Here is a 14,808-nt window from a genome sequence, read left to right on the forward strand (position 1 = left end):
TTTTGGAAGCTCCTAGAGTGATCCATTTTTGCACATGTCTAATTAGATCACTTAAATGATTTTATTTTGCACATGTCAAAATACCTTTATAAAGCAATTTTGAAATAACTTTTGCACTTATAAAAATATTTTGCACTTGATAAATAATTTGCTTCAAGGGTGAAAGGGGTTTAACTCATAGTGTTTTCTAGGGAAATTTCTCCCTTAGTTGCACAAAATTCAACACTCCCTCTCAACTAGGGAGGAATTTCCATCAATAGTTTCAAAATTGTTGTACTTGTCAAATCATCATGGCTCGTGTTGAACATTCTTGAATCTAAAGAAGAATACTCATGGAAGGAGAGCCTTAGATACCACCTTGAATCCAAGCTCAGCCAAATAAAGGCTAAGAAACCATTACCAAGGAGTCTCAAGCTCCAACCCGGCCTAAATATCATCGGGGAGCCAGATGATTCCACCCAACATCAAGGCGCCACATGTTACAACCTGGAACAAATACCATCGAACAGACTCATGCTACCACCCAAAATGAATACTGCTCAATCATGAAGATTAAGAAACCACTGCTCAGCCAATGAGGTTAAGAATCCATAATAGCTCAGCACATAGGCTAAGAATCCATAATAGTTCAAGAACACAAGCATCTTCGAACTTACGATGACTTGTAAGGATCACAATCTAATCTCAAGTAACCAGCAGCCATTGGCCAAGTGGGTGGGAAACAAGATGCATGACTGGGGCATACTCTTGATTGGAGGTCCCCCATCCCCAGGAGCTCACTAGCTCACTTCCTCATCCTTGGGAGCTCAACCAGCAGGGAAGAGCACACATCTCAATGTTCTTGATTAGCCGAGTCCCAAACCCGGAAGGGGTACATCCCTTAATCCAAGCATATCTCTGAAGACTAGAAATTTCTTCTTCAGCAATGCTTTGGTAAGTATATCAGCAATCTGCTCATCAGTTTGAATATGGTGGAGTCTCACTACTCCTCTTTGTACCATGTCTCGAATGAAATGATATTTGATTTCAATGTGCTTGGATCTATCATGAAATACGGGATTCTTAGACAATCGGATCCCACTCACATTATCACATAATATCACTATAGTATCTAGAACTTGCTCAAATAACTCTCCAAAGAATTTTCTTAACCAGAAAGCTTCACAACTAGCTAAGCTAGCAACAATATACTCAGCTTCAACGAAACTGAGAGCAACTGATTTTTGTTTTGTTAAATTTGGCAATTAGGGCCAAACTTCACCTTGGACAACTCATATGATACAGTTGATATTTTTATTGGATTCCTCTCTCCGAGAGGTGTAGGATTGATCTAAATATCATCTCAGTTTGACATGTACAAATGGAATTATGAATTTATTTTGATTATGGACAAATTGTCAAGGTCGGCCAACCATCTAATTTGCACCCTCAAGCCCACAACATTGCATATAAATACAAGGAGCCTCCTCATTTTGTCATCTCATCTCACACTCATTCTTCTCTCTCCTTCGTTGATTGGGTACGAATTTCAGAGGCAGCTCTCCACACGTGCGAAGAAGAGAAGGGTTTTTTGTTCCTGCGTTGCATAGCGTTGACCACAATTGCAGGAGGGTTGTTTTGACTTGCGCTGACTAGCATTGACATGTTTTCACTGCTGTTTTGTGTGGGGGATCTCTGTTTGGGTACGCTACATTTTTGGGCACAGAAATCGAGGTTGTTTGACCACTGTTTTACTAGCATTGACTACATAAGGGTTTGTTGCAGTGTTGACTTTCGTTGACCAAATTTGACTGGACTTTTTTGTACTGTTTTTGGGCTAATGTGACTAACTGTTGGAGGCCGAGTTGACCGAGTTTGACCGAGATGTTTTGGAGGTTAAAATCTGCCCTGTTGACCAGCGTTGACTTTCTGGTTAGGGATTTATGTTACTATTGTTTGACTAGTCAGATTTCACTATGACTGGGCAAGTAAAAATTGTATATTGTACTCTCTCTCTCTGCTGAACTTTTGAAGAATTATGAGAAGAATTGATCAAGGGTTTCCCCACATTGGGGTTTGTCCCTGGCTAGTGCCATATCTTGTGTCCTCTTGTCTTGGCTTGTCTTCCACTGTTATTGTTTATGTTCTATCTGCATTTTACTATCATGTTGATGTGATTGCTAAACTGGATATTGATATTGGGCTAATAACAAAATTGAAGTAAAATTGCTCTTAAGCATAGAACATATCATTGTTATCTAAAATTAACATGTTTCCTACTCATCCAAGAGATCATGGCGAATCCAAACTAAAACAGCATCTTGAAGTGCTTTTTTTGTCAATAATGTTACCTGCTCAATTAACATCCGTATAACCATGCAGTTTTATATTGCCAGCAGTGTATCGAAGACCAAAGTTAATTGTCCCATGTAGATATCTAAGCATGTGTTTAGCAGCAACCCAATGATTATGTAAAGGCTTGGTCATGAATTGACTCAAGGTGTTTACAGCAGAGCAAATATCAGGACGAGCGTTCACTAGGAACATCAATGCTCCAAGCAATTGACGATACTCAGATGGATCAAATAAATCAGGTCCAGCTTCATCATCACAGAGTTTCTTGAAGTTCATCTCCATGGGAGTGCTCATGGATTTGCACTCTACTATTCCAAACCTTTCCAATAGCTTTACAACATACTTCCCTTGGGAGAGAATAATTTTGCCAAGTCTCTGCCAGACCTCCAAGCCCAAAAAGAAGTGCATCATCCCAAGGTCTTTCATTTCAAATTCAGAGGCAAGCTCCCTCTTACACTGAATCATCAGAGGTTCATTACCTGTCAAAAATAGATCGTCAACATATAATACCAAAATCAAAGGCATACCTTGTACAATTTTGAAGTAGAGATTTGGATCAACGCTACTCCTCGTGAATCTCAATTTTACTAAGTAGTTGCCAATGCGAGAATACCATACCCTAGGGACTTGCTTTAAGCCATAGAGTGCTTTCTTCAATCTGCATACATGGGTTCTCCTATCCTGTACCTCAAAGCCTTAAGGTTGTTCAACATATACTTCCTCTTGAAGAACACCATGGAGAAAAGTTGTCTTGACATCCATCTGATGGAGAGTCCAGCCTTGACTAGCAACTAAAGCAATAATAGAGCAAATGGTGATATAGCAAGCAACAGGAGCAAAGATGTCTTCATATTCAATTCCCTCCTTCTGAGAGAATACTCGAGCCCAAATCTTGCTTTATAATTTTCAATACTACCATCCATGCCATGTTTTATTTTGACAAGCCACTTTGAAGTCACAATTGATTTTCTCTGAGGTCTAGGAACAACTTCCCATATATCATTTTGCATAATGGATTCATATTCTTCTGTCATGGCATCCTTCCATACTTGGTACTTTACTGCTTCTTCAAATGATTGAGGTTCACTCTATATGATAGAACTCATAGCAACAACATAGTTTTGATATCGACTGGACTTCTTGCTTTCTCTAAAAGTGCCCCTAGGAGCAGTATGTTTTTCAACATCTTGTAGAGTATCACGAAGCCATAGAGGCCTTTTCCTATATGGAGGAGGATCTAATGGATCCATAGGCTCAACAGGTTCATCTAGGTCCTCATGATCAAGTTCATGAGTAGAGGGATCCACATCATCATTTGTTTCTTTAGAAGAGATAGAAGGAGGACTAATTCTTACTTTTTCAAGAGCTGCATCTTCATCAAATGTTACATCTTTGTTGAAGTCTATTGTTCTTTGACCAGGTATATAAATTCTAAATGCTTTAGAATCTTCACAATAGCCCACAAACATACCTTTCTTACCTAAAGCATCACGCTTGTTCCTCTTTCCTTTTGGTACATGAAAATAAACAAGACAGCCAAAGATCCTTAAATGACTAACATCAGGTTTCTTGCTTGTGAATACTTCTGTAGGAGTCTCGTCATATAACGCTCGATGAGGAGTCTTGTTTTGTACATATACAGCAGTGTTGGCAGCGTCTCCCCACAGGAACCTTGGCACATTCTTATCATGTAACATGGCACGAGCAGCCTCCATGATAGTTCTATTCTTTCTTTCTGCCACACCATTCTATTCAGGATTATATGGTAAAATGGTCTCTTTCTTGACACCGACTTCTGTGTAAAATTGAATGAATTCATTTGAAATGAATTCTCCTACATTATCTAATCTGAAGACTTCGATTTTCTTTACAGTTTGGTTTTCAATCAATGCTTTGAAATTTTTAAACATATCAAAGGCTTCATCTTTGTGATTTAGAAAGTATATCCACGTTTTTCTATAGAAATCATCCAGAAAGGTGATACAATACAAATATCCACCTATGGATGTCACTGGCATAGGTCCACAGAAATCTGAATGAATTAGCTGCAGAATGTCATGAGTTTTGGTACTGCTAGAAGGGAAAGGCCCTCTCGTTTTCTTTCCACTTTCACAACTAGGGAAACACCATCATGTTTTGATTGGATTTTTAGCATTCCAAAAACCATCTTCTTTACTTTGGGCAGTGCCTTATAATGAAGATGAGCAAATCTGCGGTGCCATAACTCGATCTGATTGAAATTGCATTCTTGAGCCATAACTTTAATAGGTCTCCCATTGACCTTGTAAAGCCCTTTGACTCTTGATCCAAGAGTAAAAGCATTTTTCATGTTTGTTTTCTCTGGCCAGGTTAACACCTTTCCTTTTATAAAAGCCACCTTCTAGAGCATATATAGATACAGGATTTTTCTTTAGACCAGGTACATATAGAACATCTTGAAGGTGAATAGTTTCTCCAAGATCCAAATGAAAAGAAGCTGAACCAAATCCTTTTACAGTGTATGTAGTGTTATCTCCTAGGATAATGTTTAAACCAGTCTCCCTCTCAACCAAATTAGAGAGGACTTTTTTATAACCAGAGAAGTGCCTAGAGGCACCACTATCCACTAACTAGCTATCTAAAGAATCTAGAGGAGAAGCACTAGACAAAGTTGAAATCAGAAAGTACTCAAATTGAGAAGCAGTGGCATTATTTTCATACCTTGTATTTCTGTATATTTTTTGAGGAGGAGGCTCTTGATCACGATCACTGCAAGCATTGCTTCTTCCTTCGTATCTTCTTCCTCCATAATTCCACATTTTTCGATCAGGAGACTGATTATTGTAGTTGTTGCTACTATTTTGATTATAAGAGGATCTTCTTTCTAGACAATCTCGAGCATAGTGCCCATGCTTGTGATAGTTAAAGCATTTAACATTCCTCGTGCTCTTCTTGAAAAACTTGGGTTTGGACATTGACTTAAAAGATTTCCCCTTTCCTTTCTTCTTCTTTGCTTGTGCAGTGAAGGCAGATGGTTCTCCTTCTTCGTGTCTCTGAATTCTACCCCTTGAAATCATCCTGCTTGCATCTGTTGAATTTCCACGACCTTGGGTCTAGATTAGAGTCTTAAAATCACTGACGCTACCAAACCAAGAATCTCAACCATAAACTACTTTGCACAGCAGAATAAAATAGCAGTAAATCACACATGCACAGAATATAGACAACTTTTTAATTTTTCAACCCAACTTCGTTATATTAATCCAATTGATATAATACAACAGTCTAGGGCTCCCGTACCAAGGATAATGGCCCTCATACATCCACTAGTACAAGATACAAATTGGGGCTTAGTGTTGTCCATCTACAACCAATCTACCCTCAACAAGATACTTTGACCATCTAGCTGATGAAGTCAACTCTCTCAGCTCCCCTCGGTCATACCCTGTACCTGCCCGGTCTTTCGGCTCCCGATCTGTAGATCCTGCCTCTATCAATGCTCCAAGTCCATCTGGCCACTGAATCTCGGCTATCCCATCTGCTCTCTAGTTGTGCCTCTGTCCTTCAAGGCCACAGCACATCGAGACTCTTGTCGAGTTGTTCAAGCTCCACTTGTGAACAACTCTCACATGCCCACTGCTGCTCCTCAACTACTCGGGGACTTCAGCCCACTATGGTCTTCCTACGCTGCACCGATGAAGACCAACATAGAGCAGAGGGCTGCCACCTATCACTGCAAGATGTCCATCTCCCATAATGAACACGGGCTAGGAGGACTGCCCATCTTCTACTGTAGAAGTCCTTCTCCACACACAAGTCTCAGGCTCCACAAATTGCTCCTGGTTGATCAGACCCTTGAGCTCATCAACTGCCACTCTAGCAACTACCTTCGTCCACCAAGGTGTTGCACACCGGCTCCAACTTGGACACTATCACGTTGTCCTCCAGCAGACCATAAGTGCCCAATAACGTCCACACTTGGTCCACTCTCACGCTGCCCTCCAACAATCCACGAGAGACCAAGTCTGTTGTACCATCTACACCTAGTTAGGGCATCCCCACACCTAGGAGACCTTTACACACGGCTGCCAACAGACTTCACCAATCCGCCCTCTACTCTGCAATAGAGGAGCTATTGCACAAATCTAGGCACATGAATATGTCCTCACCTAGGACACCATCAATCCATAGATCATCAAGTGAACAATCTGCAACACTCTTTGTTGTTGTCCCCTTACCTTCCAATCTGATGTGTCTGTTGTTACCTTGGCTGCTTGGTAGGCTTCCCAACAGTCCACGTGGGCACCTCCAAACAACTCCTAAGGCTTCTTCATGTTGCCCATCATCTTATCCAACCAATGATCCAACACATGGATTGTCAAGTGTGCCCACCTTATGTTGTACAAGGTCCTTTATGACAGTATGTTTAGGGCACCTTGTCACCTTAACATCTCACAAAGATGACAAAGCACATTTGTCCAACCTAGGACTGATCCTCTAGCATCAAATTCAACATTATCTCATCAACATACCTCTCATTGTGTGTGTTGTTGCAGTTACTCACTGGTTAGGGCACCCACTGAATTTTGTCATTGTCCTAAAACACTCCAATAGGCACCTAGAAGACTGCGGCTTCCTCTCCACGAGATCCTCCTCCCTTCGTTGTTATAGATGGCACATTGTTTCATCTGTTAGGGACAGCAGTCCTCACAAAACTCTTCTATAGAACTGCGGCCAAATAAGTAAATATAGAATAGGACTGTGGCATCATAGGGAAGACAGTCCTCAAAAAATCCACGCACAGGTATCAGATTCTCCTCAAGATATGCAGCCTCCCTTCCAACTCAACTTAGACCCAAAACAGAGATAAACAACACCACAAATCATGCCCGAAATTGCCTCTAGGCCTACGGCCTACTTCCTGTAGCTTCTCAGCCTCATCACAGGTGTATGTATGCCCAAAAACCAGACTTTTATCTCACCCTTGTCCTCCTCCTTGAGCTCGGCCTATTTCAGAGAGAATTCTATGAAATGATGCATACCTGGATGCCACAAATGAATCCAATTCACCCTCTATTTATAGAAAACAAGAGGTCTCAACGAATTCATGAAGAGACCCATCTATTGGACGAATTTTACATCAAGCCTACATGACTTGAAAACCAATAATTAGTAGTCAACTTCAAAAATGCATTTCTCTCTAACGACAACTCAAAATCAGATAATTCTCGTATCATCCTCATCCATCACATGTTGATTTCTCATCACAGTTTTGGCACAAATCATGATGGGTACAAAACCCCACACTTGGGTTCCAAGCCCACAAGTTGCCCTTGTGGTATTTTGCCCTCCAAACCCTGAACCCTAGGGCTTGGAGTACCTCCCAAGCTACACAAATCAACAGCATCTTCCGATCAATTCCTCAAAAGTTGGCAAAACATTGTTATTGCTGATAGTAGTAATGAATACTTCCCAAGTTGTAGGAAGTCCATCAAGGGCTATGTGTATCAATTCCTTATCAGACAAGGGCTCGCCAGCAAACAAAATTTGGTCCTTGAGTTCAGTAATCCTTATAAAATAAGACTGAATAGATTCTCCCTTATTCAATTTGATATCTTTGAGTTGTTTCTTCAGGTCAAGGACGTGATTCAGATTTTGGACTTCAAACATGCCAACAATCTTGTCATACATTTCCTTAGATGTCTTCAGTTTGGAGATACATGTAAGAAGATGATCTTTCAAAGAATCAATAATAATTTTGCAGGCTTTGATCTCACCTTTCTTGTATCTTGCTTTAGCAATAGCAGGGGCATTTTCAGGAGGCTGGGGTACACCTCCTTGGACATACTCTAGAACATCTTCTCCATCCAAGTTGGTGTCCAGCCTGAGTTTCCAAGCAACATAATTTGAAGCCCCTATCAATTTCTCGCTGTCCTTGAAGAAGGATGTAGCCATCTGAACTGATCTATTGTTGTATTTTGAGAAGCAAATAATTGCCTTCAACTTACCGTTCTTGAGTTTATCTTCACCACAACTCTGATACCATGTTAAATTTTGCAATTTTTAAATTAATTATCTTAGATCTTCAACCTTTAAGTGCAGACAGTAACCAATAACCATATAGAAGACAGTCAATGAACAGTAAGACAACAGATTTGGTCCAAGACCAGGGAAAAACCCCACTGTGGGGGAAAACCCTTTAAGAATATTCTTCTATTAGATCTTCATCAAATGTTGAACAGAGATACATAAGCAGATACAAAAACCTTTTCTCAATGACAGCAACATTACCCCTATTCAAACTAGGACAAATCTTCGGAAGTGAGAGATCAATCACAAATTAGAATAATAGATCCTTCAGCAAAGATTACAAGTGCGAATAGGAGAACTGCAAAAACTGATACAAGGGAGATCTACCAAACAATAATGCAAGAAAGAAATCTCCAGAAATGCGAGAGAGAAATCTCCACTAGATTTGCCAATTATGAAACGAAATAACAGGCTTCCAATAAATTTGCGAACAGTGAGAGAGATAAAACACCGATGCAAGGGCTTTATCACCAATGCGAAAGAGATCACCAGTAATGACAAAAGATCTGCCACTGATAATCAGAGGTCTGCCACTGATAATAAGAGATCTGTCAATGATGATAAGAGATTTGCCACTGATAATCAGAGATCTGCCAATGATGATAAGAGATCTGCCATTGATAATCAGAGATCTGCAAATCTACAATAGATCTGCTAACAATAAGAGAGATAAATTACTGATGTGAGGGCTTGATCACCAATGCGAGAGCTAGATCACCAAAGCAAGAGAGAGAGAACTCGATGTGTTGCAAATGAAGGCTTCTCTTCAATATATAGGAATCTTTGAGACAAAATCCCTAACTCGAATTAGGTTTTTGGAAGCTCCTAGAGTGATCCATTTTTGCACATGTCGAATTAGATCACTTAAGTGATTTTATTTTGCACATGTCAAAATACCTTTATAAAACAATTTTGAAATAACTTTTGCACTTATAAAAATAATTTGCACTTGAGAAATAATTCGCTTCAAGGGTGAAAGGGGTTAACTCATAGAGTGTTTTTCTAGGGAAATTTCTCCCTTAGTTGCACAAAATTCAACAGAGCAAGGTGGGAAGTCTAACTGAAGATTTGACTGCTAGAGAACAGGGAGAAAGATGCAGCCTGCACATTGCTGAAATCTTTGACAGAGGAATTGATTGGATTGTATATTGGCAGCATAAATTTCGCAGATTGGAACCGGTGAAGTTTGTGCCTCATGGAAGTGCAGAATTTGAAGCATATAAGGATCACCACATTCAAGTAACTAATGAAGATATGGGTGCAAGCAGTAGAATGCAACCTCTAATGAACGAAATGACATCTCGCAGTGCTGGTATGTTCGGAATGGTAACTGTGAAGTTTGAAGGCAATTTTTCATGTTCAAGGGTTGATGAGAAAAAGTTGCAGCACCCAGATTTGTCATTGCTTGGGGACAAGCAATGTTGGGAATGGGGGACTGTAATGTCCCCAAGGGATTAATTGGCCCAAGGGACGAAGTAGCCTATCGATCCCCGTAGGCTATAGTCTTGGATAAAGGAGAAACCCAAAAATTCCAGATGTTTGGGCAACAGGGGGCAAGTTTTGGGGCAGCTGGGGCAAAAAAGCCCAATGTTGGGGCTTACCATGAGCCCCTCTTGATTAATTAAGGATAAAAAACCCCTCAAGGAAAATTATAAAAACAAGAGGATTAGAATCACTTGAGACATCATTTTGATTGGATCATTTCGTCTCTGTTTTTTCTTGAGCCTGAGGTTCTGAGGGTTTTAAGACCCCATTTCTCATTTGACAAGTTTTGGTGGAGGTGATCCCACCCTACCTAGTCACCTTTCTTTGTTCTGGCAACAGGAAGCATATATCTGAGGAAGCAGTGAAGTCTTTGTGGGGAAGTCTGAGGCAAATCAACCTATTTTGCAGCTAAGTCTTTGTGGGAAGTCTGAGGCAAATCAACCTATTTTGTATTTGATTTACTCTTCTGGCACACAGGGAGGCATACATCTGGAGAATATCAAGGTTTTTGGTGGAAAGGGCTAAGGAAAGGCATCCGCATTCCTTCTAAAGCTAGAAAAGTCGATCTGAGGCAAAGAAGGGCCAATTCATGGAGCAAATCAAAGTGTTCTGAGGTCAAACTTATGTGAGCTATCCTGAAGCAAAGAACGAGTCATCTGAACTGGATCAGGACAATTTTCTAAGGTTGGATGTCCCTTAAGCATCTTCTGAAGCTACTCGGAGGGCTAATTTCTGTTTTATCTTTAAGTCATTGGCATGGACAGAACGATATTTTCGTATGGGTGCCACACCCCTCATGGGCACTTGGATGAGCCTGGAACTTTAAAAAAAAGTGCTCAAAACGTCACTGAAAATAGCCAAAACATGGAAACCCTGAACCCCTGGCAACATTTTGAAGGTGTTTCATACCCATTTCAATGTTTTCAGAATTTTGGTTACCAGAACATGACTAAAATAGGCATTTCCTTCAACTTAGACCATGATGTAGGTCCATGCAGATTAACTATTATTAGAGACGGTGTTGGGATTCTGGAATAAAGATAAAATCAAAAAATTTATAGATAATGATTAGTCATTGGGATTATTTTTCTACTGAGAAGATGTTAAGGATAATAATAAAAGTTTTATTTTGATTAATATTTTTTAAATACTTCCTTTAAGTATTAATATAAACAAGTAATATAGGGATGCATCTTATACTCATACAAGGAAAAAAAATGAAGAGAGCCACCACAAATGCTGGTTAAAACCATAACCAAAATCAGACAGGTTAAAAACCAAAAACACCCTGTTAACTATTGGCCCTTGCACATGCAATTGTAATATGATACGTTCATAACAAAACATAACAGCAAGCATAAGCAAACAACCCTAATCCTAAAAAATATCAGTTCAGTATCATCAAACAGTAGTTGGGAGGAGCCCAGCATCAGGCAGCAGATTGTCCTGGTCCTTAACGGTAATAATTATGATCTATAAATAATGGTGAAAGTGGATTAAGTACTCTAGATGTTAGAATGCACTGAATGCTGTAGTGGTCAGGGAAGGGCATGGAGTGTAATGATAGTTACTGCTAATCTTCTTCGCATATACAAATCGAGTATTATCCCTTCTGTGTTTCCATCTAGTACTATTAAATTCCCTTGCCTAAAAGCTTGTTGTGAGGTTCATGTAAATTTTTATGTTTCAGCGTATTGCAGGCAGCAAAGGAAATATGGTCTGTCTATGGCGTAGAAAGCAAGGTCACAGCTGTCAACTCATTAGAAAGATTTGTGGAAATAAATGAAGATACAAAAGATGGAAATAGAAATAAACACGTACACGTGTATATCTCTCTAACACAACTCTCTCTGTGTTATGTATATATATGCATATACACACTATACAACTATACATATATGCACAAGCATATAGCTATGTCTGTATATGGTTGTGTGCACAAATGTGCCATGCATATCTAGTCAATAAGTCTATGAACACTTATGTGTTTATAGTTTATACACACATCAAAAATGTTATAATCACAAATGTCTGTCATGGATGAGAGCATGTGGATATGGACATGACATGTAAACATATATGTGTGCATGCATATCTGGTGTACATCAATATAGTTGCAGACAGCTCTCTCTTCAGGGCATGTAGGCTGATGAACTTTAACTATTCACTTCCCTTGTTTTTAGCTACTTTGTTGAATCCTTTTGCAAAAGATGATTAACAAACAGTCATGTTTGCACCAAATAGAACTTAAAATCTTCAAATAAGGGTATGTCATTTTTTCTTTTATTATTAAAAAGATAAAAATGCATTACAGAGACATGAATTATAAGGAAAAAATTAAAAAACACAAAGCCACTTTTCACTTTAAATGATGTTAGTATCGAAGTCGAGGATGATAGTAAGGTGATTGGTAGAGAACAAGGTAAGGAAGAAGATTCACAAAACACAAAGACACCTAAAGGAGGAGGACGATTGGGAGAGAAAAATGTAAGGAAGAAGATTCACAAAACACAAAGGCACCTAAAGGAGGATGATAGTACTGTAATTGGGAGAGAGCAATGTTTTGTGAAGAAGATTCACAAAACACAAAGGCACCTTTAAATAATGTTGGTAGTGAAGTAAAAGAGGATGTTAGTAGGGTGACTGGGAGAGAGAAAGGGAGGATAATAATAGGGTGATAGGGATAGATGATCGCGAAAGAGCTCCATGTCACCAAATTACAGAGTGCAGAACTCTCGAAGTAAAATTTGCAAAATTATCTGTAGATGCCCAATAAGCATGAAGTTATGTTTCAAACCAGCTTCAAATAGAAAAAAAATTGGATATAGACACATTTTTGTTGTGTGTAAAAGAATGCTCACATGTTAATATTTTGGAATAGGTGTGTACTCTCCGTGCAGTGCTTTTTCTTTTATTTTTATATTTTTTCTTCTGCATCAAGAAAGAGCTTGCAGAAATATGAAAAATTCGAAGAAAAGGAGATGAACCTGAGCAAGACTCGCAATGACAGGAAGCAAATATGCCTTAGCCAAGAAGTTGGGATTGCTCAAATACTTGCAAATACGCGGGCAGAGTCGCTGGAAAGCTCCCACTGGCGGGTCTTTGGCATTCTCAATGAGCTTCGAGAGGCACATTGCAGATCCGCTCTGCACACTCTTGTTCTGCTCGCCCAATGCTTCAAACAGAGGTTTGACAAACACAGAAACCAGAGATCCCGCCCCATTGCCACTGTCTCCCCTCAGATACTGCCCTGAAAGAACACCCATTGTAACCGGGCAGGCCTCCCTGACGCTGGAATCCGAGTCTTTGAGTCTCTTGACGATGTGGGTCACTATTTTTGTCAGGTGGGGAGACACCAACTCAGTGTGAGTGACCGCCAGAGTGCCCAGAAGCCTAATGCATTCCTTGCGAACAATGCCCTTCTGCTGGAAATCTGTGTCGTAGAAGCAATTGAGGCATGCTGTGATGGCTTCAGGTGAGAGACTTTGTATGATTTTTTCTAAGTCCTCCATTGCTATCTGCTGTGTGTCTCGATCTGCGAGCTTGTTGAGGGAGATGAGAATCCTCTGCTTGAGCTCGATCACGGCGAAATGCGATGTTGGGCCTCCGGATCTGCCTGTGCTGGGAGGTCTCGCCTTCGCCAGTTTCACCTGGTTCGTCGCCATTCTGCAAACAAAAATTGAGGTGAGGTGGGTATGGGCGTTTTTTATGAAGTTTGCAGAGATTTGTATGGGTTTGAAGCAGATTTCAGTATTTTTGGAAGCCTGGCTTGTTGAGTCCGTTTGCTATTATTTAACCCGCTAATCGAGTAGTTTTGAACGAGCCAGAAATGCGGAGTGAAATATAGAAATGTATGAATCTACCAATGACATTGTTATGGAAGGTGAGCAAGGGCAACTGTGGGGAAACACCATGGCCCTGATGGTGTCAACCGAACCAAAAAATAAATTAAAAATAAAATTCGAAGCCCAAGATGGTAGTGTAATGAATTACAACACACCCATCAAAATGAAATGTAATATATGCATGGTTAGAGTTCACACAAATATTGTATTTATTGAAGTTTGATATATGCAATTTGAAAGGCCATATGGTCAGTGGACTTAAATAAGGATTGATGTGTCATTCAGTACATAAATACAGCATATATGATGAATATTGGATGAATTACTTGAAAGAGTCTACCCCACTCAAGCTTAGAATGTACTTTACTTATCTTCCTCCAATCAAGAGCGTCACCCTATCACTGAAAGTTTTTTTTTATTTATAAATTTACAATTTTATCATTAAATATCAAATTTAATTTTTAAATAAAAACAACTTTATGAGCTAACTTTCAAGATGGGATGATTTTTTTGAAAAACATATTTCACCTAAAAATTAAAATATATAAAAATTAAAAAAAAAAAATAATATATATATATATATATATATATTTTAATTTTGAATTCATTAAGTGTTAATAGATTTTAAAAATAAATATCTTATATAATACCAAAATTTAAGAAAAGATTTACACTTATTATAATTGATTTTTTTAAGCATTTTATAGATGTAAGATTTAGATGGATATAGGTCAATATTACATTTGTTGGTGAAATGCTTATGTATAATGCAACAAACTATTTCATTAATAAAGAATTGGATGAAATGATAAATGAAAAGTTTATTCTAATCTATCTTTCCCAACCTTTAAAGAATGATGCAAACCAAGCAAATAATGATTTGGAAGGAAATGAGAAGCACACCAATGAAACACTCCAAGCTTTGAGGTTGAATAGGAGCAAGAAGAGGAGGATTTGCAAGCTACCTCAATCTCCCAGCTATCTTATGTACCAAAACAATCCACTGAGATTCCGTTGACAACCAACCTAGACCCATATTAACTCTAGATCTACCAAGCGCCAAGAGGGATCAAAT

At 39.2% G+C, this 14,808-nt stretch overlaps 1 protein-coding gene across 1 annotated transcript in view; it reads right to left on the bottom strand.

Annotated features, from left to right (window-relative positions):
- The window catches only part of LOC149229161 (microtubule-associated protein TORTIFOLIA1-like), a 39,444-nt gene extending 25,535 nt beyond the window's left edge, over positions 1-13,909 (bottom strand). The window contains exon 1 of the mRNA XM_089378511.1: positions 12,876-13,909. Coding sequence (XP_089234637.1) covers positions 12,876-13,553 — 678 coding nt within the window. The 5' untranslated portion in view covers positions 13,554-13,909. The remainder of the gene's footprint in view (positions 1-12,875) is intronic.
- Between the last annotated feature and the right edge of the window lie 899 nt (positions 13,910-14,808).

The sequence above is a fragment of the Pinus tabuliformis genome, chromosome J, assembly GCF_031772625.1.
Source record: "Pinus tabuliformis cultivar Carrire ecotype Pingquan chromosome J, CPIR1, whole genome shotgun sequence".
Taxonomy (NCBI): domain Eukaryota; kingdom Viridiplantae; phylum Streptophyta; class Pinopsida; order Pinales; family Pinaceae; genus Pinus; species Pinus tabuliformis.